The 20,395-nt window shown below is 57.9% G+C and overlaps 1 protein-coding gene across 1 annotated transcript in view; it reads right to left on the reverse strand.

The window, feature by feature from the left end:
• The window catches only part of LOC137361950 (ubiquitin carboxyl-terminal hydrolase 5-like), a 214,514-nt gene that overhangs the window by 183,924 nt on the left and 10,195 nt on the right, over positions 1 to 20,395 (reverse strand). The window contains exon 5 of the mRNA XM_068026540.1: positions 7,556 to 7,709. Within this exon, the coding sequence (XP_067882641.1) occupies positions 7,556 to 7,709 (154 nt within the window). The remainder of the gene's footprint in view (positions 1 to 7,555; positions 7,710 to 20,395) is intronic.

Consider the following 20,395-nt stretch of genomic DNA (forward strand, 5'->3'; position numbering starts at 1 on the left):
GCCCTCCTCCCTCTCTCTCTCTCTCTCTCTCCGTGGCCCTCTTCCCTCTCTCTCTCCGCGGCCCTCCTCCCTCTCTCTCTCTCTCTCTCTCTCCGCGGCCTCCTCCTCTCTCTCTCTCTCTCTCTCGCGGCCCTCCTCCCTCTCTCTCTCCTGCGGCCTCCTCCCTCTCTCTCTCTCCCTCTCTCTCTCTCTCTCTCTCTCTCTCTCCGCGGCCCTCCTCCCTCTCTCTCTCTCCTCTCTCTCTCTCTCTCTCTCTCCGCGGCCCTCCTCCCTCTCTCTCTCTCTCTCTCCGCGGCCCTCCTCCCTCTCTCTCTCTCTCTCTCCGCGGCCCTCCTCCCTCTCTCTCTCTCTCTCTCCGCGGCCCTCCTCCCTCTCTCTCTCTCTCTCTCTCCGCGGCCCTCCTCCCTCTCTCTCTCCGCGGCCCTCCTCCCTCTCTCTCTCCGCGGCCCTCCTCCTCTCTCTCTCCGCGGCCCTCCTCCCTCTCTCTCTCCGCGGCCCTCCTCCCTCTCTCTCTCGCGGCCCTCCTCCCTCTCTCTCTCCGCGGCCCTCCTCCCTCTCTCTCTCCGCGGCCTCCTCCCTCTCTCTCTCTCCGCGGCCCTCCTCCCTCTCTCTCTCTCCGCGGCCTCCTCCCTCTCTCTCTCTCCGCGGCCCTCCTCTCTCTCTCCGGCCCTCCTCCCTCTCTCTCTCTCTCTCTCGCGGCCTCCTCCCTCTCTCTCTCTCTCTCTCTCTCCGCGGCCCTCCTCCCTCTCTCTCTCTCTCTCTCTCTCCGCGGCCCTCCTCCCTCTCTCTCTCCGCGGCCCTCCTCCCTCTCTCTCTCCGCGGCCCTCCTCCTCTCTCTCTCCGCGGCCCTCCTCCCTCTCTCTCTCCGCGGCCTCCTCCCTCTCTCTCTCCGCGGCCCTCCTCCCTCTCTCTCTCCGCGGCCCTCCTCCCTCTCTCTCTCTCCGCGGCCCTCCTCCTCTCTCTCTCTCCGCGGCCCTCCTCCCTCTCTCTCTCTCCGCGGCCTCCTCCCTCTCTCTCTTCCGCGGCCCTCCTCCTCTCTCTCTCTCTCCGCGGCCTCCTCTCTCTCTCTCTCCGCGGCCCTCCTCTCTCTCTCTCTCTCCGCGGCCCTCCTCTCTCTCTCTCTCTCCGCGGCCCTCCTCTCTCTCTCTCTCTCCGCGGCCCTCCTCTCTCTCTCTCTCCGCGGCCCTCCTCTCTCTCTCTCTCCGCGCCCTCCTCTCTCTCTCTCTCCGCGGCCCTCCTCTCTCTCTCTCTCCGCGGCCCTCCTCTCTCTCTCTCTCCGCGGCCCTCCTCTCTCTCTCTCTCCGCGCCCTCCTCTCTCTCTCTCTCCGCGGCCCTCCTCTCTCTCTCTCTCCGCGGGCCCTCCTCTCTCTCTCTCTCCGCGGCCCTCCTCTCTCTCTCTCTCCGCGGCCCTCCTCTCTCTCTCTCTCCGGGCCCTCCTCTCTCTCTCTCTCCGCGGCCCTCCTCTCTCTCTCTCTCCGCGGCCCTCCTCTCTCTCTCTCTCCGCGGCCCTCCTCTCTCTCTCTCTCCGCGGCCCTCCTCTCTCTCTCTCTCCGCGGCCCTCCTCTCTCTCTCTCTCCGCGGCCCTCCTCTCTCTCTCTCTCCGCGGCCCTCCTCTCTCTCTCTCTCCGCGGCCTCCTCTCTCTCTCTCTCCGCGGCCCTCCTCTCTCTCTCTCTCCGCGGCCCTCCTCTCTCTCTCTCTCCGCGGCCCTCCTCTCTCTCTCTCTCCGCGGCCCTCCTCTCTCTCTCTCTCCGCGGCCCTCCTCTCTCTCTCTCTCCGCGGCCCTCCTCTCTCTCTCTCTCCGCGGCCCTCCTCTCTCTCTCTCTCGCGGCCCTCCTCTCTCTCTCTCTCCGCGGCCCTCCTCTCTCTCTCTCTCCGCGGCCCTCCTCTCTCTCTCTCTCCGCGGCCCTCCTCTCTCTCTCTCTCCGCGGCCCTCCTCTCTCTCTCTCTCCGCGGCCCTCCTCTCTCTCTCTCTCCGCGGCCCTCCTCTCTCTCTCTCTCCGCGGCCCTCCTCTCTCTCTCTCTCCGCGGCCCTCCTCTCTCTCTCTCTCCGCGGCCCTCCTCTCTCTCTCTCTCCGCGGCCCTCCTCTCTCTCTCTCTCCGCGGCCCTCCTCTCTCTCTCTCTCCGCGGCCCTCCTCTCTCTCTCTCTCCGCGGCCCTCCTCTCTCTCTCTCTCCGCGGCCCTCCTCTCTCTCTCTCTCCGCGGCCCTCCTCTCTCTCTCTCTCCGCGGCCCTCCTCTCTCTCTCTCTCCGCGGCCCTCCTCTCTCTCTCTCTCCGCGGCCCTCCTCTCTCTCTCTCTCCGCGGCCCTCCTCTCTCTCTCTCTCCGCGGCCCTCCTCTCTCTCTCTCTCCGCGGCCCTCCTCTCTCTCTCTCTCCGCGGCCCTCCTCTCTCTCTCTCTCCGCGGCCCTCCTCTCTCTCTCTCTCCGCGGCCCTCCTCTCTCTCTCTCTCCGCGGCCCTCCTCTCTCTCTCTCTCCGCGGCCCTCCTCTCTCTCTCTCTCCGCGGCCCTCCTCTCTCTCTCTCTCCGCGGCCCTCCTCTCTCTCTCTCTCCGCGGCCCTCCTCTCTCTCTCTCTCCGCGGCCCTCCTCTCTCTCTCTCTCCGCGGCCCTCCTCTCTCTCTCTCTCCGCGGCCCTCCTCTCTCTCTCTCTCCGCGGCCCTCCTCTCTCTCTCTCTCCGCGGCCCTCCTCTCTCTCTCTCTCCGCGGCCCTCCTCTCTCTCTCTCTCCGCGGCCCTCCTCTCTCTCTCTCTCCGCGGCCCTCCTCTCTCTCTCTCTCCGCGGCCCTCCTCTCTCTCTCTCTCCGCGGCCCTCCTCTCTCTCTCTCTCCGCGGCCCTCCTCTCTCTCTCTCTCCGCGGCCCTCCTCTCTCTCTCTCTCCGCGGCCCTCCTCTCTCTCTCTCTCCGCGGCCCTCCTCTCTCTCTCTCTCCGCGGCCCTCCTCTCTCTCTCTCCGCGACCCTCCTCTCTCTCTCTCTCCGCGGCCCTCCTCTCTCTCTCTCTCCGCGGCCCTCCTCTCTCTCTCTCTCCGCGGCCCTCCTCTCTCTCTCTCTCCGCGGCCCTCCTCTCTCTCTCTCTCTCCGCGGCCCTCCTCTCTCTCTCTCTCCGCGGCCCTCCTCTCTCTCTCTCTCCGCGGCCCTCCTCTCTCTCTCTCTCCGCGGCCCTCCTCTCTCTCTCTCTCCGCGGCCCTCCTCTCTCTCTCTCTCCGCGGCCCTCCTCTCTCTCTCTCTCCGCGGCCCTCCTCTCTCTCTCTCTCCGCGGCCCTCCTCTCTCTCTCTCTCCGCGGCCCTCCTCTCTCTCTCTCTCCGCGGCCCTCCTCTCTCTCTCTCTCCGCGGCCCTCCTCTCTCTCTCTCTCCGCGGCCCTCCTCTCTCTCTCTCTCCGCGGCCCTCCTCTCTCTCTCTCTCCGCGGCCCTCCTCTCTCTCTCTCTCCGCGGCCCTCCTCTCTCTCTCTCTCCGCGGCCCTCCTCTCTCTCTCTCTCCGCGGCCCTCCTCTCTCTCTCTCTCCGCGGCCCTCCTCTCTCTCTCTCTCCGCGGCCCTCCTCTCTCTCTCTCTCCGCGGCCCTCCTCTCTCTCTCTCTCCGCGGCCCTCCTCTCTCTCTCTCTCCGCGGCCCTCCTCTCTCTCTCTCTCCGCGGCCCTCCTCTCTCTCTCTCTCCGCGGCCCTCCTCTCTCTCTCTCTCCGCGGCCCTCCTCTCTCTCTCTCTCCGCGGCCCTCCTCTCTCTCTCTCTCCGCGGCCCTCCTCTCTCTCTCTCTCCGCGGCCCTCCTCTCTCTCTCTCTCCGCGGCCCTCCTCTCTCTCTCTCTCCGCGGCCCTCCTCTCTCTCTCTCTCCGCGGCCCTCCTCTCTCTCTCTCTCCGCGGCCCTCCTCTCTCTCTCTCTCCGCGGCCCTCCTCTCTCTCTCTCTCCGCGGCCCTCCTCTCTCTCTCTCTCCGCGGCCCTCCTCTCTCTCTCTCTCCGCGGCCCTCCTCTCTCTCTCTCTCCGCGGCCCTCCTCTCTCTCTCTCTCCGCGGCCCTCCTCTCTCTCTCTCTCCGCGGCCCTCCTCTCTCTCTCCGCGGCCCTCCTCTCTCTCTCTGCGGCCCTCCTCTCCCTCTCTCTCTCTCTCTCTCTCTCTCTGTGCGGCCCTCCTCTCCCTCTCTCTCTCTCTGCGGCCCTCCTCTCCCTCTCTCTCTCTCTCTGCGGCCCTCCTCTCCCTCTCTCTCTCTCTCTGCGGCCCTCCTCTCCCTCTCTCTCTCTCTCTGCGGCCCTCCTCTCCCTCTCCCTCTCTCTCTGCGGCCCTCCTCTCCCTCTCCCTCTCTCTCTCTCTCCGCGGCCCTCCTCTCCCTCTCCCTCTCTCCGCGGCCCTCCTCCCTCTCTCTCTCTCCGCGGCCCTCCTCCCTCTCTCTCTCTCCGCGGCCCTCCTCCCTCTCTCTCTCTCCGCGGCCCTCCTCCCTCTCTCTCTCTCCGCGGCCCTCCTCCCTCTCTCTCTCTCCGCGGCCCTCCTCCCTCTCTCTCTCTCTCTCCGCGGCCCTCCTCCCTCCCTCTCTCTCTCTCCGCGGCCCTCCTCCCTCTCTCTCTCTCCGCGGCCCTCCTCCCTCTCTCTCTCTCCGCGGCCCTCCTCCCTCTCTCTCTCTCTCCGCGGCCCTCCTCCCTCTCTCTCTCTCCGCGGCCCTCCTCCCTCTCTCTCTCTCCGCGGCCCTCCTCCCTCTCTCTCTCTCCGCGGCCCTCCTCCCTCTCTCTCTCTCCGCGGCCCTCCTCCCTCTCTCTCTCTCCGCGGCCCTCCTCCCTCTCTCTCTCCGCGGCCCTCCTCCCTCTCTCTCTCTCCGCGGCCCTCCTCCCTCTCTCTCTCTCCGCGGCCCTCCTCCCTCTCTCTCTCTCCGCGGCCCTCCTCCCTCTCTCTCTCTCCGCGGCCCTCCTCCCTCTCTCTCTCTCTCTCTCTCTCTCCGCGGCCCTCCTCTCTCTCTCTCTCTCTCTCTCTCTCTCTCTCTCTCTCTCTGCGGCCCACCTCCCTCTCTCTCTCTCTCTCTCTCTCTCTCCACGGCCCTCCTCCCTCTCTCTCTCTCTCTCTCTCCACGGCCCTCCTCCCTCCCTCTCTCTCTCTCTCTCTCTCTCTCCGCGGCCCTCCTCCCTCCCTCTCTCTCTCTCTCTCTGCGGCCCTCCTCCCTCTCTCTCTCTCTCTCTCCACGGCCCTCCTCCCTCTCTCTCTCTGTGGCCCTCCTCCCTCCCTCTCTCTCTCTCTGCGGCCCTCCTCCCTCTCTCTCTCTCTCTCTCCACGGCCCTCCTCCCTCTCTCTCTCTGTGGCCCTCCTCCCTCTCTCTCTCTCTCCGTGGCCCTCCTCTCTCTCTCTGTGGCCCTCCTCCCTCTCTCTCTCTCTCCGTGGCCCTCCTCTCTCTCTCTGTGGCCCTCCTCCCTCTCTCTCTCTCTCCGTGGCCCTCCTCTCTCTCTCTGTGGCCCTCCTCCCTCTCTCTCTCTCTCCGTGGCCCTCCTCTCTCTCTCTGTGGCCCTCCTCCCTCTCTCTCTCTCTCCGTGGCCCTCCTCTCTCTCTCTGTGGCCCTCCTCCCTCTCTCTCTCTCTCCGTGGCCCTCCTCTCTCTCTCTGTGGCCCTCCTCCCTCTCTCTCTCTCTCTCTCTCCGCGGCCCTCCTCCCTCTCTCTCTCTCTCTCTCTCCGCGGCCCTCCTCCCTCTCTCTCTCTCTCTCTCCACGGCCCTCCTCCCTCTCTCTCTCTCTCCACGGCCCTCCTCCCTCTCTCTCTCTCTCCACGGCCCTCCTCCCTCTCTCTCTCTCCGGCCCTCCTCCCTCTCTCTCTCCACGGCCCTCCTCCCTCTCTCTCTCCACGGCCCTCCTCCCTCTCTCTCTCCACGGCCCTCCTCCCTCTCTCTCTCCACGGCCCTCCTCCCTCTCTCTCTCCACGGCCCTCCTCCCTCTCTCTCTCCACGGCCCTCCTCCCTCTCTCTCTCCACGGCCCTCCTCCCTCTCTCTCTCCACGGCCCTCCTCCCTCTCTCTCTCCACGGCCCTCCTCCCTCTCTCTCTCCACGGCCCTCCTCCCTCTCTCTCTCCACGGCCCTCCTCCCTCTCTCTCTCCACGGCCCTCCTCCCTCTCTCTCTCCACGGCCCTCCTCCCTCTCTCTCTCCACGGCCCTCCTCCCTCTCTCTCTCCACGGCCCTCCTCCCTCTCTCTCTCCACGGCCCTCCTCCCTCTCTCTCTCCACGGCCCTCCTCCCTCTCTCTCTCCACGGCCCTCCTCCCTCTCTCTCTCCACGGCCCTCCTCCCTCTCTCTCTCCACGGCCCTCCTCCCTCTCTCTCTCCACGGCCCTCCTCCCTCTCTCTCTCCACGGCCCTCCTCCCTCTCTCTCTCCACGGCCCTCCTCCCTCTCTCTCTCCACGGCCCTCCTCCCTCTCTCTCTCCACGGCCCTCCTCCCTCTCTCTCTCCACGGCCCTCCTCCCTCTCTCTCTCCACGGCCCTCCTCCCTCTCTCTCTCCACGGCCCTCCTCCCTCTCTCTCTCCACGGCCCTCCTCCCTCTCTCTCTCCACGGCCCTCCTCCCTCTCTCTCTCCACGGCCCTCCTCCCTCTCTCTCTCCACGGCCCTCCTCCCTCTCTCTCTCCACGGCCCTCCTCCCTCTCTCTCTCCACGGCCCTCCTCCCTCTCTCTCTCTCTCTCTCTCTGCGGCCCTCCTCCCTCTCTCTCTCTCTCTCTCTCTACGGCCCTCCTCCCTCTCTCTCTCTCTCTGCGGCCCTCCTCCCTCTCTCTCTCTGCGGCCCTCCTCCCTCCCTCTCTCTCTCCGCGGCCCTCCTCCCTCCCTCTCTCTCTCCGCGGCCCTCCTCCCTCCCTCTCTCTCTCTCTCTCCGCGGCCCTCCTCCCTCCCTCTCTCTCTCTCTCTCTCTCCGCGGCCCTCCTCCCTCCCTCCCTCTCTCTCTCTCCGCGGCCCTCCTCCCTCCCTCCCTCTCTCTCTCTCCGCGGCCCTCCTCCCTCTCTCTCTCTCCGCGGCCCTCCTCCCTCTCTCTCTCCGCGGCCCTCCTCCCTCTCTCTCTCTCCGCGGCCCTCCTCCCTCTCTCTCTCTCCGCGGCCCTCCTCCCTCTCTTCGCCCCCCCACCCCCGCGGCACTCCTCCCTCTCTCCCCGCTGCCCTCCTCTGTCTCTCCCACTCGTCACCGTCCCTCTCTCTCTCTCTCTCTCTCTCCCCCCCTGGTCCCCCTCCCCCTCTCCCTCCACCCCCCACCCTCGTCCCCCACCCTCGTCCCCTCCCCCTCTCTCTCCCTCTCTCTCCCCCCGTCCCCCTCCCCCTTTCTCTCCGTCCCTCTGCCCCCTCTCCCTAGTGTCTCTCTCACCCTCCCCCCGTACCTAGTCTCCCACTCCCCCTCCCGCTCGTCTCTCCCTCCCCCCGCCCCACGTCTCTTTCTAACTCTCCCCGTACCCAGTCTCTCTCTCTCGCTACCCATCCCTCGTCTCTCCCCGTCCCCCTCCAACAGTTTGTGTTTGTGCATGTGTCTCCTCAGCAGAGGCTCGGAATGGAACTCTAGTGCCTTCTCTGAGCCTGCAGTGAGCTCGGAGAGGTGAATTGCTTGGTACGTCCCGCTCTAACCTTTGTTGACAGCTGCTTCCATGGGAACCGGGAGCTGCATGATGTAGTCCACTCGCTGGGTGTATTTCACCTTGCCGGAAGCCAGGCAATTGATCCTCTCCTCCACCAGGAAGCGGAACGCCTCATTGGGATTCTCCGAGCTCCGGCAATTCCTCTAGAGACACAGGGAACAAACCGGAGAACGTCTGATCGCATCTCAAGAACGGTCCCATGGTTCAGAAGCTTCAGTTCGTGTGCAGAAACTGGAGATTCGCGGTTTGTCCTCCACTGAAGACAGTAGAGATTTAATCGAAGTGTTCAAAATGATGAAGGCTGTGGATGGAGTTAGTAAGGAGTAACGGTTTCCATTGGCGCATGGGTTAGTACCCAGAGAATGACTGGCAGGGCCAGGAGGAGAGACTGGGGGCAGTGGGATTAGTTTGTGATTGATACAGGACCATGAGGATAGACTGTGGGCAGCGGGATTAGTTTGTGATTGATACAGGACCATGAGGAGAGACTGTGGTCAGTGGGATTACTTTGTGATTGATACAGGACCATCAGGAGAGACTGTGGGCAGTGGGATTACTTTGTCATTGATACAGGACCATGAGGAGAGACTGTGGGCAGTGGGATTACTTTGTGATTGATACAGGACCATGAGGAGAGACTGTGGGCAGTGGGATTAGTTTGGGGATTGATACAGGACCATGAGGATAGACTGTGGGCAGTGAGATTACTTTGTGATTGATACATGGCCATGAGGAGAGACTGTGGGCAGTGGGATTAGTTTGTTATTGATACAGGGCCATGCGGAGAGACTGGGGGCAGTGGGATTAGTTTGTTATTGATACAGGACCATGAGGATAGACTGGGGGCAGTGGGATTAGTTTGGGGATTGATACAGGGCCATGCGGAGAGACTGGGGGCAGTGGGATTAGTTTGGGGATCGATACATGACCATGCGGAGAGACTGGGGGCAGTGGGATTAGTTTGTTATTGATACAGGACCATGAGGATAGACTGGGGGCAGTGGGATTAGTTTGGGGATTGATACAGGGCCATGCGGAGAGACTGGGGGCAGTGGGATTAGTTTGTTATTGATACAGGACCATGAGGATAGACTGGGGGCAGTGGGATTAGTTTGGGGATTGATACAGGGCCATGCGGAGAGACTGGGGGCAGTGGGATTAGTTTGGGGATCGATACATGACCATGCGGAGAGACTGGGGGCAGTGGGATTAGTTTGTGATCGATACAGGGCCATGCAGAGAGACTGGGGGCAGTGGGAATAGTTTGGGGATCGATACAGGACCATGCGGAGAGACTGGGGGCAGTGGGAATAGTTTGGGGATCGATACAGGACCATGCGGAGAGACTGTGGGCAGTGGGATTAGTTTGTGATTGATACAGGACGATGCGGAGAGACTGGGGGCAGTGGGATTAGTTTGTGATTGATACAGGGCCATGCAGGGAGACTGGGAGCATTGGGATTAGTTTGGGAATTGATACAGGACCATGCGGAGAGACTGGGAGCAGTGGGATTAGTTTGCTATTGATACAGGGCCATGCGGAGAGACTGGGAGCATTGGGATCAGTTTGGGGATTGATGCAGGACCATGCGGAGAGACTGGGAGCAGTGGGATTAGTTTGTGATTGATACAGGACCATCAGGAGAGACTGTGGGCAGTGGGATTACTTTGTCATTGATACAGGACCATGAGGAGAGACTGTGGGCAGTGGGATTACTTTGTGATTGATACAGGACCATGAGGAGAGACTGTGGGCAGTGGGATTAGTTTGGGGATTGATACAGGACCATGAGGATAGACTGTGGGCAGTGAGATTACTTTGTGATTGATACATGGCCATGAGGAGAGACTGTGGGCAGTGGGATTAGTTTGTTATTGATACAGGGCCATGCGGAGAGACTGGGGGCAGTGGGATTAGTTTGTTATTGATACAGGACCATGAGGATAGACTGGGGGCAGTGGGATTAGTTTGGGGATTGATACAGGGCCATGCGGAGAGACTGGGGGCAGTGGGATTAGTTTGGGGATCGATACATGACCATGCGGAGAGACTGGGGGCAGTGGGATTAGTTTGTTATTGATACAGGACCATGAGGATAGACTGGGGGCAGTGGGATTAGTTTGGGGATTGATACAGGGCCATGCGGAGAGACTGGGGGCAGTGGGATTAGTTTGTTATTGATACAGGACCATGAGGATAGACTGGGGGCAGTGGGATTAGTTTGGGGATTGATACAGGGCCATGCGGAGAGACTGGGGGCAGTGGGATTAGTTTGGGGATCGATACATGACCATGCGGAGAGACTGGGGGCAGTGGGATTAGTTTGTGATCGATACAGGGCCATGCAGAGAGACTGGGGGCAGTGGGAATAGTTTGGGGATCGATACAGGACCATGCGGAGAGACTGGGGGCAGTGGGAATAGTTTGGGGATCGATACAGGACCATGCGGAGAGACTGTGGGCAGTGGGATTAGTTTGTGATTGATACAGGACGATGCGGAGAGACTGGGGGCAGTGGGATTAGTTTGTGATTGATACAGGGCCATGCAGGGAGACTGGGAGCATTGGGATTAGTTTGGGAATTGATACAGGACCATGCGGAGAGACTGGGAGCAGTGGGATTAGTTTGCTATTGATACAGGGCCATGCGGAGAGACTGGGAGCATTGGGATCAGTTTGGGGATTGATGCAGGACCATGCGGAGAGACTGGGAGCAGTGGGATTAGTTTGTTATTGATACAGGGCCATGCAGGGAGACTGGGAGCAGTGGGATTAGTTTGTGATTGATACAGGACCATGCGGAGAGACTGGGGGCAGTGGGATTAGTTTGGGGATCGATACATGACCATGCGGAGAGACTGGGGGCAGTGGGATTAGTTTGTGATCGATACAGGACCATGCGGAGAGACTGGGGGCAGTGGGATTAGTTTGTGATCGATACATGACCATGCGGAGAGACTGGGGGCAGTGGGATTAGTTTGGGGATCGATACAGGGCCATGCGGAGAGACTGGGGGCAGTGGGAATAGTTTGGGGATCGATACAGGACCATGCAGCGAGAATGTGGGCACTGGGATTAGTTTGTGATCAATACAGGACCATGCAGAGAGAATGTGGGCAGTGGGATTAGTTTGTGATTGAGACAGGACCATGTGGAGAGACTGTGGGCAGTGGGATTAGTTTGTGATTGATACAGGGCCATGCAGAGAGAATGTGGGCACTGGGATTAGTTTGTGATTGATACAGGGCCATGCAGAGAGACTGTGGGCAGTGGGATTAGTTTGTGATTGATACAGGACCATGCAGAGAGAATGTGGGCAGTGGGATTAGTTTGTGATTGATACAGGGCCATGTGGAGAGACTGGGGGCAGTGGGATTAGTTTGTGATTGATACAGGACCATGCGGAGAGACTGTGGGCAGTGGGATTAGTTTGTGATTGATACAGGACCATGCAGAGAGAATGCGGGCAGTGGGATTAGTTTGTGATTGATACAGGACCATGCGGAGAGACTGTGGGCAGTGGGATTAGTTTGTGATTGAGACAGGACCATGTGGAGAGACTGTGGGCAGTGGGATTAGTTTGTGATTGAGACAGGACCATGTGGAGAGACTGTGGGCAGTGGGATTAGTTTGTGATTGAGACAGGACCATGTGGAGAGACTGGGGGCAGTGGGATTAGTTTGTGATTGAAACAGGACCATGAGGAGAGAATGTGGGCAGTGGGATTAGTTTGTGATTGAGACAGGACCATGAGGAGAAAATGTGGGCAGTGGGATTACTTTGTGATTGATACAGGACCATGAGGAGAGAATGTGGGCAGTGGGATTAGTTTGTGATTGATGCAGGACCCTGTGGAGAGACTGGGGGCAGTGGGATTAGTTTGTGATTGATACAGGACCATGCAGAGAGAATGTGGGCAGTGGGATTAGTTTGTGATTGATACAGGACCATGCAGAGAGAATGTGGGCAGTGGGATCAGTTTGTGATTGATACAGGACCATGCAGAGAGAATGTGGGCAGTGGGATCAGTTTGTGATTGATACAGGACCATGCGGAGAGACTGGGGGCAGTGGGATCAGTTTGTGATTGATACAGGACCATGAGGAGAGACTGGGGGCAGTGGGATTAGTTTGTGATTGATACAGGACCATGCGGAGAGAGCGGGGGCAGTGGGATTAGTTTGTGATTGATTCAGGACGATGCGGAGAGAGCGGGGGCAGTGGGATGAGTTTGGAGATTGATACAGGGCAATGGGGAGAGAGCGGGGACAGTGGGATTAGTTTGTGATTGATGCAGGACAAGGCGGAGAGACTGGAGGCAGTGGGATTAGTCTGGTGATTGATACAGGGCCATGCGGAGAGAGCAGGGGCAGTGGGATTAGTTTGTGATTGATGCAGGACAAGGCGGAGAGACTGGGGGCAGTGGGATTAGTCTGGTGATTGATACAGGGCCATGCGGAGAGACTGGGGGCAGTGGGATTAGTTTGTGATTGATACAGGGCCATGCGGAGAGACTGGGAGCAGTGGGATTAGTTTGTGATCGATACAGGGCCATGCGGAGAGACTGGGGGCAGTGGGATTAGTTTGTGATCGATACAGGGCCATGTGGAGAGACTGGGGGCAGTGGGATTAGTTTGTGATTGATACAGGGCCATGCGGAGAGACTGGGGGCAGTGGGATAAGTGTGTGATTGAAACAGGGCCATGTGGAGAGACTGGGGGCAGTGGGATTAGTTTGGGGATCGATACAGGGCAATGCAGAGAGACTGGGGGCAGTGGGATTAGTTTGGTGATTGATACAGGGCCATGCAGAGAAACTGGGGGCTGTGGGATTAGTGTGTGATTGATACAGGGCCATGTGGAGAGACTGGGGGCAGTGGGATTCGTGTGTGATTGATACAGGGCCATGCGGAGAGACTGGGGGCAGTGGGATTAGTTTGGGGAATGACACAGGGCCATGCGGAGAGACTGGGGGCAGTGGGATTAGTTTGTGATTGATACAGGGCCATGCGGGGAGACTGGGGGCAGTGGAATTGGTTTGGTGATTGATACAGGACCATGCGGAGAGACTGGGGGCAGTGGGATCAGTTTGTGATTGATACAGGACCATGAGGAGAGACTGTGGGCAGTGGGATTAGTTTGTGATTGAGACAGGACCATGTGGAGAGACTGTGGGCAGTGGGATTAGTTTGTGATTGAGACAGGACCATGCGGAGAGACTGGGGGCAGTGGGATTAGTTTGTGATTGAGACAGGACCATGTGGAGAGACTGTGGGCAGTGGGATTAGTTTGTGATTGAGACAGGACCATGTGGAGAGACTGGGGGCAGTGGGATTAGTTTGTGATTGAGACAGGACCATGTGGAGAGACTGGGGGCAGTGGGATTAGTTTGTGATTGAGACAGGACCATGAGGAGAGAATGTGGGCAGTGGGATTAGTTTGTGATTGATACAGGGCCATGCAGGGAGACTGGGAGCATTGGGATTAGTTTGGGGATTGATACAGGACCATGCGGAGAGACTGGGAGCAGTGGGATTAGTTTGCTATTGATACAGGGCCATGCGGAGAGACTGGGAGCATTGGGAACAGTTTGGGGATTGATACAGGACCATGCGGAGAGACTGGGAGCAGTGGGATTAGTTTGTTATTGATACAGGGCCATGCAGGGACACTGGGAGCATTGGGATTAGTTTGGGGATTGATACAGGACCATGCGGAGAGACTGGGAGCATTGGGATTAATTTCTGATTGATACAGGACCATGCAGAGAGACTGGGGGCAGTGGGATGAGTTTGGGGATTGATACAGGACCATGCAGGGACACTGGGAGCATTGGGATTAGTTTGTGATTGATACAGGACCATGCAGAGAGACTGGGGGCAGTGGGATGAGTTTGGGGATTGATACAGGACCATGCGGAGAGACTGGGGGCAGTGGGATTAGTTTGGGGATTGATACAGGACCATGCGGAGAGACTGGGGGCAGTGGGATTAGTTTGCTATCGATACAGGACCATGCAGAGAGGATGTGGGCAGTGGGATTAGTTTCTGATTGATACAGGACCATGCAGAGAGAATGTGGGCAGTGGGATTAGTTTGGGGATTGATACAGGACCATGCGGAGAGACTGGGAGCATTGGGATTCGTTTGGGGATTGATACAGGACCATGCGGAGAGACTGGGAGCAGTGGGATTAGTTTGTTATTGATACAGGGCCATGCAGGGACACTGGGAGCATTGGGATTAGTTTGGGGATTGATACAGGACCATGCGGAGAGACTGGGAGCATTGGGATTAATTTCTGATTGATACAGGACCATGCAGAGAGACTGGGGGCAGTGGGATGAGTTTGGGGATTGATACAGGACCATGCAGGGACACTGGGAGCATTGGGATTAGTTTGTGATTGATACAGGACCATGCAGAGAGACTGGGGGCAGTGGGATGAGTTTGGGGATTGATACAGGACCATGCGGAGAGACTGGGGGCAGTGGGATTAGTTTGGGGATTGATACAGGACCATGCGGAGAGACTGGGGGCAGTGGGATTAGTTTGCTATCGATACAGGACCATGCAGAGAGGATGTGGGCAGTGGGATTAGTTTCTGATTGATACAGGACCATGCAGAGAGAATGTGGGCAGTGGGATTAGTTTGGGGATTGATACAGGACCATGCAGAGAGACTGGGAGCATTGGGATTCGTTTGGGGATTGATACAGGACCATGCAGAGAGACTGGGAGCAGTGGGATTAGTTTGCTATTGATACAGGACCATGCAGAGAGACTGGGAGCATTGGGATTAGTTTGGGGATTGATACAGGGCCATGCGGAGAGACTGGGAGCATTGGGATTAGTTTGGGGATTGATACAGGACCATGCAGAGAGACTGGGAGCAGTGGGATTAGTTTGCTATTGATACAGGACCATGCAGAGAGAATGTGGGCAGTGGGATCAGTTTGTGATTGATACAGGACCATGAGGAGAGACTGGGAGCAGTGGGATTAGTTTGTGATCGATACAGGACCATGCAGAGAGAATGTGGGCAGTGGGATTACTTTGTGATTGATACAGGACCATGAGGAGAGAATGTGGGCAGTGGGATTAGTTTGTGATTGATGCAGGACCCTGTGGAGAGACTGGGGGCAGTGGGATTAGTTTGTGATTGATACAGGACCATGCAGAGAGAATGTGGGCAGTGGGATCAGTTTGTGATTGATACAGGACCATGCAGAGAGAATGTGGGCAGTGGGATTAGTTTGTGATTGATACAGGACCATGCAGAGAGAATGTGGGCAGTGGAATCAGTTTGTGATTGATACAGGACCATGCGGAGAGACTGGGGGCAGTGGGATCAGTTTGTGATTGATACAGGACCATGAGGAGAGACTGGGGGCAGTGGGATTAGTTTGTGATTGATACAGGACCATGCGGAGAGAGCGGGGGCAGTGGGATTAGTTTGTGATTGATTCAGGACGATGCGGAGAGAGCGGGGGCAGTGGGATGAGTTTGGAGATTGATACAGGGCAATGGGGAGAGAGCGGGGACAGTGGGATTAGTGTGTGATTGATACAGGGCCATGTGGAGAGACTGGGGGCAGTGGGATTCGTGTGTGATTGATACAGGGCCATGCGGAGAGACTGGGGGCAGTGGGATTAGTTTGTGATTGATACAGGGCCATGCGGGGAGACTGGGGGCAGTGGGATTAGTTTGGTGATTGATACAGGGCCATGCGGAGAGACTGGGGGCAGTGGGATTAGTTTGGAGATTGTCACAGGGCTATGGGGCGAGAGCGGGGCAGTGGGATTAGTTTGAGGATTGTCACAGGGCTGTGGGGAGAGACTGGGGGCAGTGGGATTAGCTTGAGGATTGACACAGGTCCATGCGGAGAGACTGGGGGCAGTGGGATTAGCTTGAGGATTGACACAGGGCGATGGGGAGAGACTGGGGGCAGTGGAATTCGTTTGGAGATTGATACAGGGCTATGGGGAGAGAGCGGGGTAGTGGGATGAGTTTGAGGATTGTCACAGGGCTATGCGGAGAGACAGGAGACAGTGGGATCAGTTTGGAGATTGATACAGGGCACTGGGGAGAGAGCGGGGCAGTGGGATTACTTTGGTGATTGATACAGGACCATGTGGAGAGACTGGGGGAAGTGGGATTAGTTTGTGATTGATTCAGGGCCATGCGGAGAGACTGGGGGCAGTGGGATTAGTTTGAGGATTGATACAGGGCCAAGCGGTGAGACTGCGAGCAGAGGGATTAGTTTGTGATTGATACAGGGCCATGTGGAGAGACTGGGGGCAGTGGGATTAGTTTGGTGATTGATACAGGGCCATGTGGAGAGACTGTGGGCAGTGGGATTAGTTTGGTGATTGATACAGGGCCATGTGGAGAGACTGGGGGCAGTGGGATTAGTTTGGTGATTGATACAGGGCCATGTGGAGAGACTGGGGGCAGTGGGATTAGTTTGTGATTGATACAGGGCCATGTGGAGAGACTGGGAGCAGAGGGATTAGTATGGGGATTGATACAGGGCTTTTGGGAGAGAGCAGGGCAGTAGGATTAGTTTGGGGATTGATACAGGGCTTTTGGGAGAGAGCGGGGCAGTAGGATTCGTTTGGGGATTGACACAGGGCTTTGGGGAGAGACTGCGGGCAGTGGGATTAATTTGGTGACTGATACAGGGCTTTTGGGAGAGAGCGGGGCAGTAGGATTAGTTTGGGGATTGATACAGGGCTTTTGGGAGAGAGCGGGGCAGTAGGATTAGTTTGGGGATTGACACAGGGCTATGGGGAGAGACTGCGGGCAGTGGGATTAGTTTGGGGATTGATACAGGGCTTTTGGGAGAGAGCGGGGCAGTAGGATTAGTTTGGGGATTGATACAGGACTTTTGGGAGAGAGCGGGGCAGTAGGATTAGTTTGGGGATTGATACAGGGCTTTTGGGAGAGAGCGGGGCAGCAGGATTAGTTTGGGGATTGACACAGGGCTATGGGGAGAGACTGCGGGCAGTGGGATTAGTTTGGGGATTGATACAGGGCTATAGGGAGAGAGCGGGGCAGTAGGATTAGTTTGGGGATTGATACAGAGCTATGTGGAGAGACTGGGAACAGTGGGATTAGTTTGGGGATTGATACAGGGCCACGCGGAGAGACTGGGGGCAGTGGGATTAGTTTGTGATTGATACAGGGCCATGCGGTGAGACTGGGGGCAGTGGGATTAGTTTGGGGATTGATACAGGGCTATAGATAGAGAGCAGGGCAGTGGGATTAGTTTGGGGATTGATACAGGGCCATGCGGAGAGACTGGGGGCAGTGGGATTAGTTTGTGATTGACACAGGGCGCTGGGGAGAGTGCGGGGAAGTGGGATTTGTTTGGTGATTGATACAGGACCATGTGGAGAGACAGGGGGCAGTGGGATTAGTTTGGTGATTGATACAGGGCTATGGGGAGAGAGCGGGGCAGTGTGATTAGTTTGGTGATTGATACAGGGCTAAATGGAGAGAGCGGGGCAGTGGGATTAGTTTGGTGATTGATACAGGACCATGTGGAGAGACTGGGTGCAGTGGAATTAGTTTGTGGATTGATACAGGGCTATCGGGAGAGAGTGGGGCAGTGGCATCAGTTTGGTGATTGATACAGGGCCATGTGGAGAGACTGGGAGCAGTGGGATTAGTTTGGGGATTGACACAGGGCTATAGGGAGAAAGCGGGGCAGTGGGATTAGTTTGGGGATTGACACAGGGCTATGGGGAGAGACTGGGGGCAGTGGAATTAGTATGGAGATGGATACAGGGCTATGGGGCGAGAGCGGGGCAGCGGGATCAGTTTGTGGACTGTCACAGGGCTATGGGGGAAGACTGGGGACAGTGGGATTAGTTTGGAGATTGATACAGGGCTATGGGGCGAGAGCGGGGCAGTGGGATTAGTTTGCGATTGATACAGGGCTAAGGGGAGAGCACGGGGCAGTGGGATAAGTTTGGTGATTGATACAGGGCTATGGGGAGAGCACGGGGCAGTGGGATTAGTTTGCGATTGATACAGGGCTAAGGGGAGAGCACGGGGCAGTGGGATAAGTTTGGTGATTGATACAGGGCTATGGGGAGAGCACGGGGCAGTGGGATAAGTTTGGTGATTGATACAGGGCTATGGGGAGAGAGCGGGGCCGTGGGATTAATTTGGTGATTGATACAGGGCAATAGGGAGAAAGCGGGACAGTGGGATGAGTTTGTGATTGATACAGAGCTATGGGGAGAGAGCGGGGCAGTGGGATAAGTTTGGTGATTGATACAGGGCTATGGGGAGAGAGCGGGGCAGTGGGATTAGTTTGTGATTGATACAGGGCTATGGGGAGAGAGCGGGGCAGTGGGATTAGTTTGGTGATTGATACAGGGCTATAGGGAGAAAGCGGGGCAGTGGGATTAGTTTGGGGATTGATACAGGGCTATGGGGAGAGAGCGGGGCAGTGGGATTAGTTTGTGATTGATACAGGGCTATGGGGAGAGAGCGGGGCAGTGGGATTAGTTTGGGGATTGATACAGGACCATGTGGAGAGAGCGGGGCAGTGGGATTAGTTTGGGGATTGATACAGGACCATGTGGAGAGAGCGGGGCAGTGGGATTAGTTTGGTGATTGATACAGGGCTATAGTGAGAGCGCGGGGCAGTGGGATCAGTTTGGTGACTGATACAGGGCCATGCAGAGACACTGGGGGCAGTGGGATTAGTTTGGTGATTGATACAGGGCTATAGTGAGAGAGCGGGGCAGTGGGATTAGTTTGGTGATTGATACAGGGTCATGGGGAGAGAGCGGGGCAGTGGGATTAGTTTGGTGATTGATACAGGGCTGTAGTGAGAGAGCGGGGCAGTGGGATTAGTTTGGGGATTGATACAGGGCCATGCGGAGAGACTGGGGGCAGTGGGATTAGTTTGGGGATTGATACAGGACTATTAGGAGAGACTGGGGGCAGTGGGATTAGTTTGTGATTGATACAGGGCCATCTGGAGAGACTGGGAGCAGTGGGATTAGTTTGGGGATTGATACAGGGCCATGCGGAGAGACTGGGGGCAGTGGGATTAGTTTGGGGATTGATACAGGACCATTAGGAGAGACTGGGGGCAGTGGGATTAGTTTGGGGATTGATACAGGGCCATGTGGAGAGACTGGGGGCAGTGGGATTAGTTTGGGGATTGATACAGGACCATTAGGAGAGACTGGGAGCAGTGGGATTAGTTTGGGGATTGATACAGGGCTATAGGGAGAGCACGGAGCAGTGGGATTAGTTTGTGGATTGTCACAGGTCTATGGGGAGAGAATGGGGACAGTGGGATTAGTTTGAGGATTGACACAGGGCCATGCGGAGAGACTGGGGGCAGTGGAATTAGTTTGGGGATTGTCACAGGGCTATGGGGAGAGACTGGGGGCAGTGGGATTAGTTTGAGGATTGACACAGGGCCATGCGGAGAGACTGGGGGCAGTAGGATTAGTTTGTGATTGATACAGGGCTCTGGGGAGAGGGCGGGGCAGTGGCATTAGTTTGTGATTGATACAGGGCCATGTGGAGAGACTGGGGGCAGTGGAATTAGTTTGGAGATTGATACAGGGCTATGGGGCGAGAGCGGGGCAGTGGAATTAGTTTGTGATTGATACAGGGCCATGTGGAGAGACTGGGGGCAGTGGAATTAGTTTGGAGATTGATACAGGGCTATGGGGCGAGAGCGGGGCAGTGGAATTAGTTTGGGGATTGTCACAGGGCTATGGGGCGAGAGCGGGGCAGTGGAATTAGTTTGTGATTGATACAGGGCCATGTGGAGAGACTGGGGGCAGTGGAATTAGTTTGGAGATTGATACAGGGCTATGGGGCGAGAGCGGGGCAGTGGAATTAGTTTGGTGATTGATACAGGGCTATTGGGAGAGAGCGGGGCAGTGGGATTAGTTTGGTGATTGATGCAGGGCTATAGGGAGAGAGCGGGGCAGTGGGATTAGTTTGGGGATTGATACAGGGATATGGGGAGAGAGAGCGGGGCAGTGGGATTAGTTTGGTGATTGATACAGGGCTATAGGGAGAGAGCGGGGCAGTGGGATTAGTTTGTGGATTGATACAGGGCCATGGGGAGAGAGCGGGGCAGTGGGATTAGTTTGGTGATTGATGCAGGGCTATAGGGAGAGAGCGGGGCAGTGGGATTAGTTTGGGGATTGATACAGGGCCATGGGGAGAGAGCGGGGAAGTGGGATTAGTTTGGGGATTGATACAGGGCCATGGGGAGAGAGCGGGGCAGTGGGATTAGTTTGTGATTGATACAGGGCCATGCGGAGAGACTGGGAGCAGTGGGATTAGTTTGGGGATTGATACAGGGCTATAGGGAGAGAGCGGGGCAGTGGGATTAGTTTGGTGATTGATACAGGGCCATGCGGAAAGATGAGGGCAGTGGGATTAGTTTGGGGATTGATACAGGGCCATCTGGAAAGACTGGGAGCAGTGGGATTAGTTTGGGGATTGATACAGGGCTTTTGGGAGAGCGCGGGGCAGTGGGATTAGTTTGGGGATTGATACAGGGCCATGCGGAAAGACTGAGGGCAGTGGGATTAGTTTGGGGATTGACACAGGGCTATGGGGAGAGACTGGGGGAAGTGGGATTAGTTTGTGATTGATACAGGGCTTTGGGGAGAGACTGGGGGCAATGGGATTAGTTTGTGATTGATACAGGGCCATGCGGAGAGACTGGGGACAGTGCGATCAGTTTGGGGATTGATACAGGACCATGTGGAGAGACTGAGGGCAGTGGGATTAGTTTGTGATTGATACAGGACCATGTGGAGAGACAGGGGGCAGTGG

This window comes from Heterodontus francisci, unplaced genomic scaffold (genome assembly GCF_036365525.1).
Source record: "Heterodontus francisci isolate sHetFra1 unplaced genomic scaffold, sHetFra1.hap1 HAP1_SCAFFOLD_323, whole genome shotgun sequence".
Lineage (NCBI taxonomy): Eukaryota > Metazoa > Chordata > Chondrichthyes > Heterodontiformes > Heterodontidae > Heterodontus > Heterodontus francisci.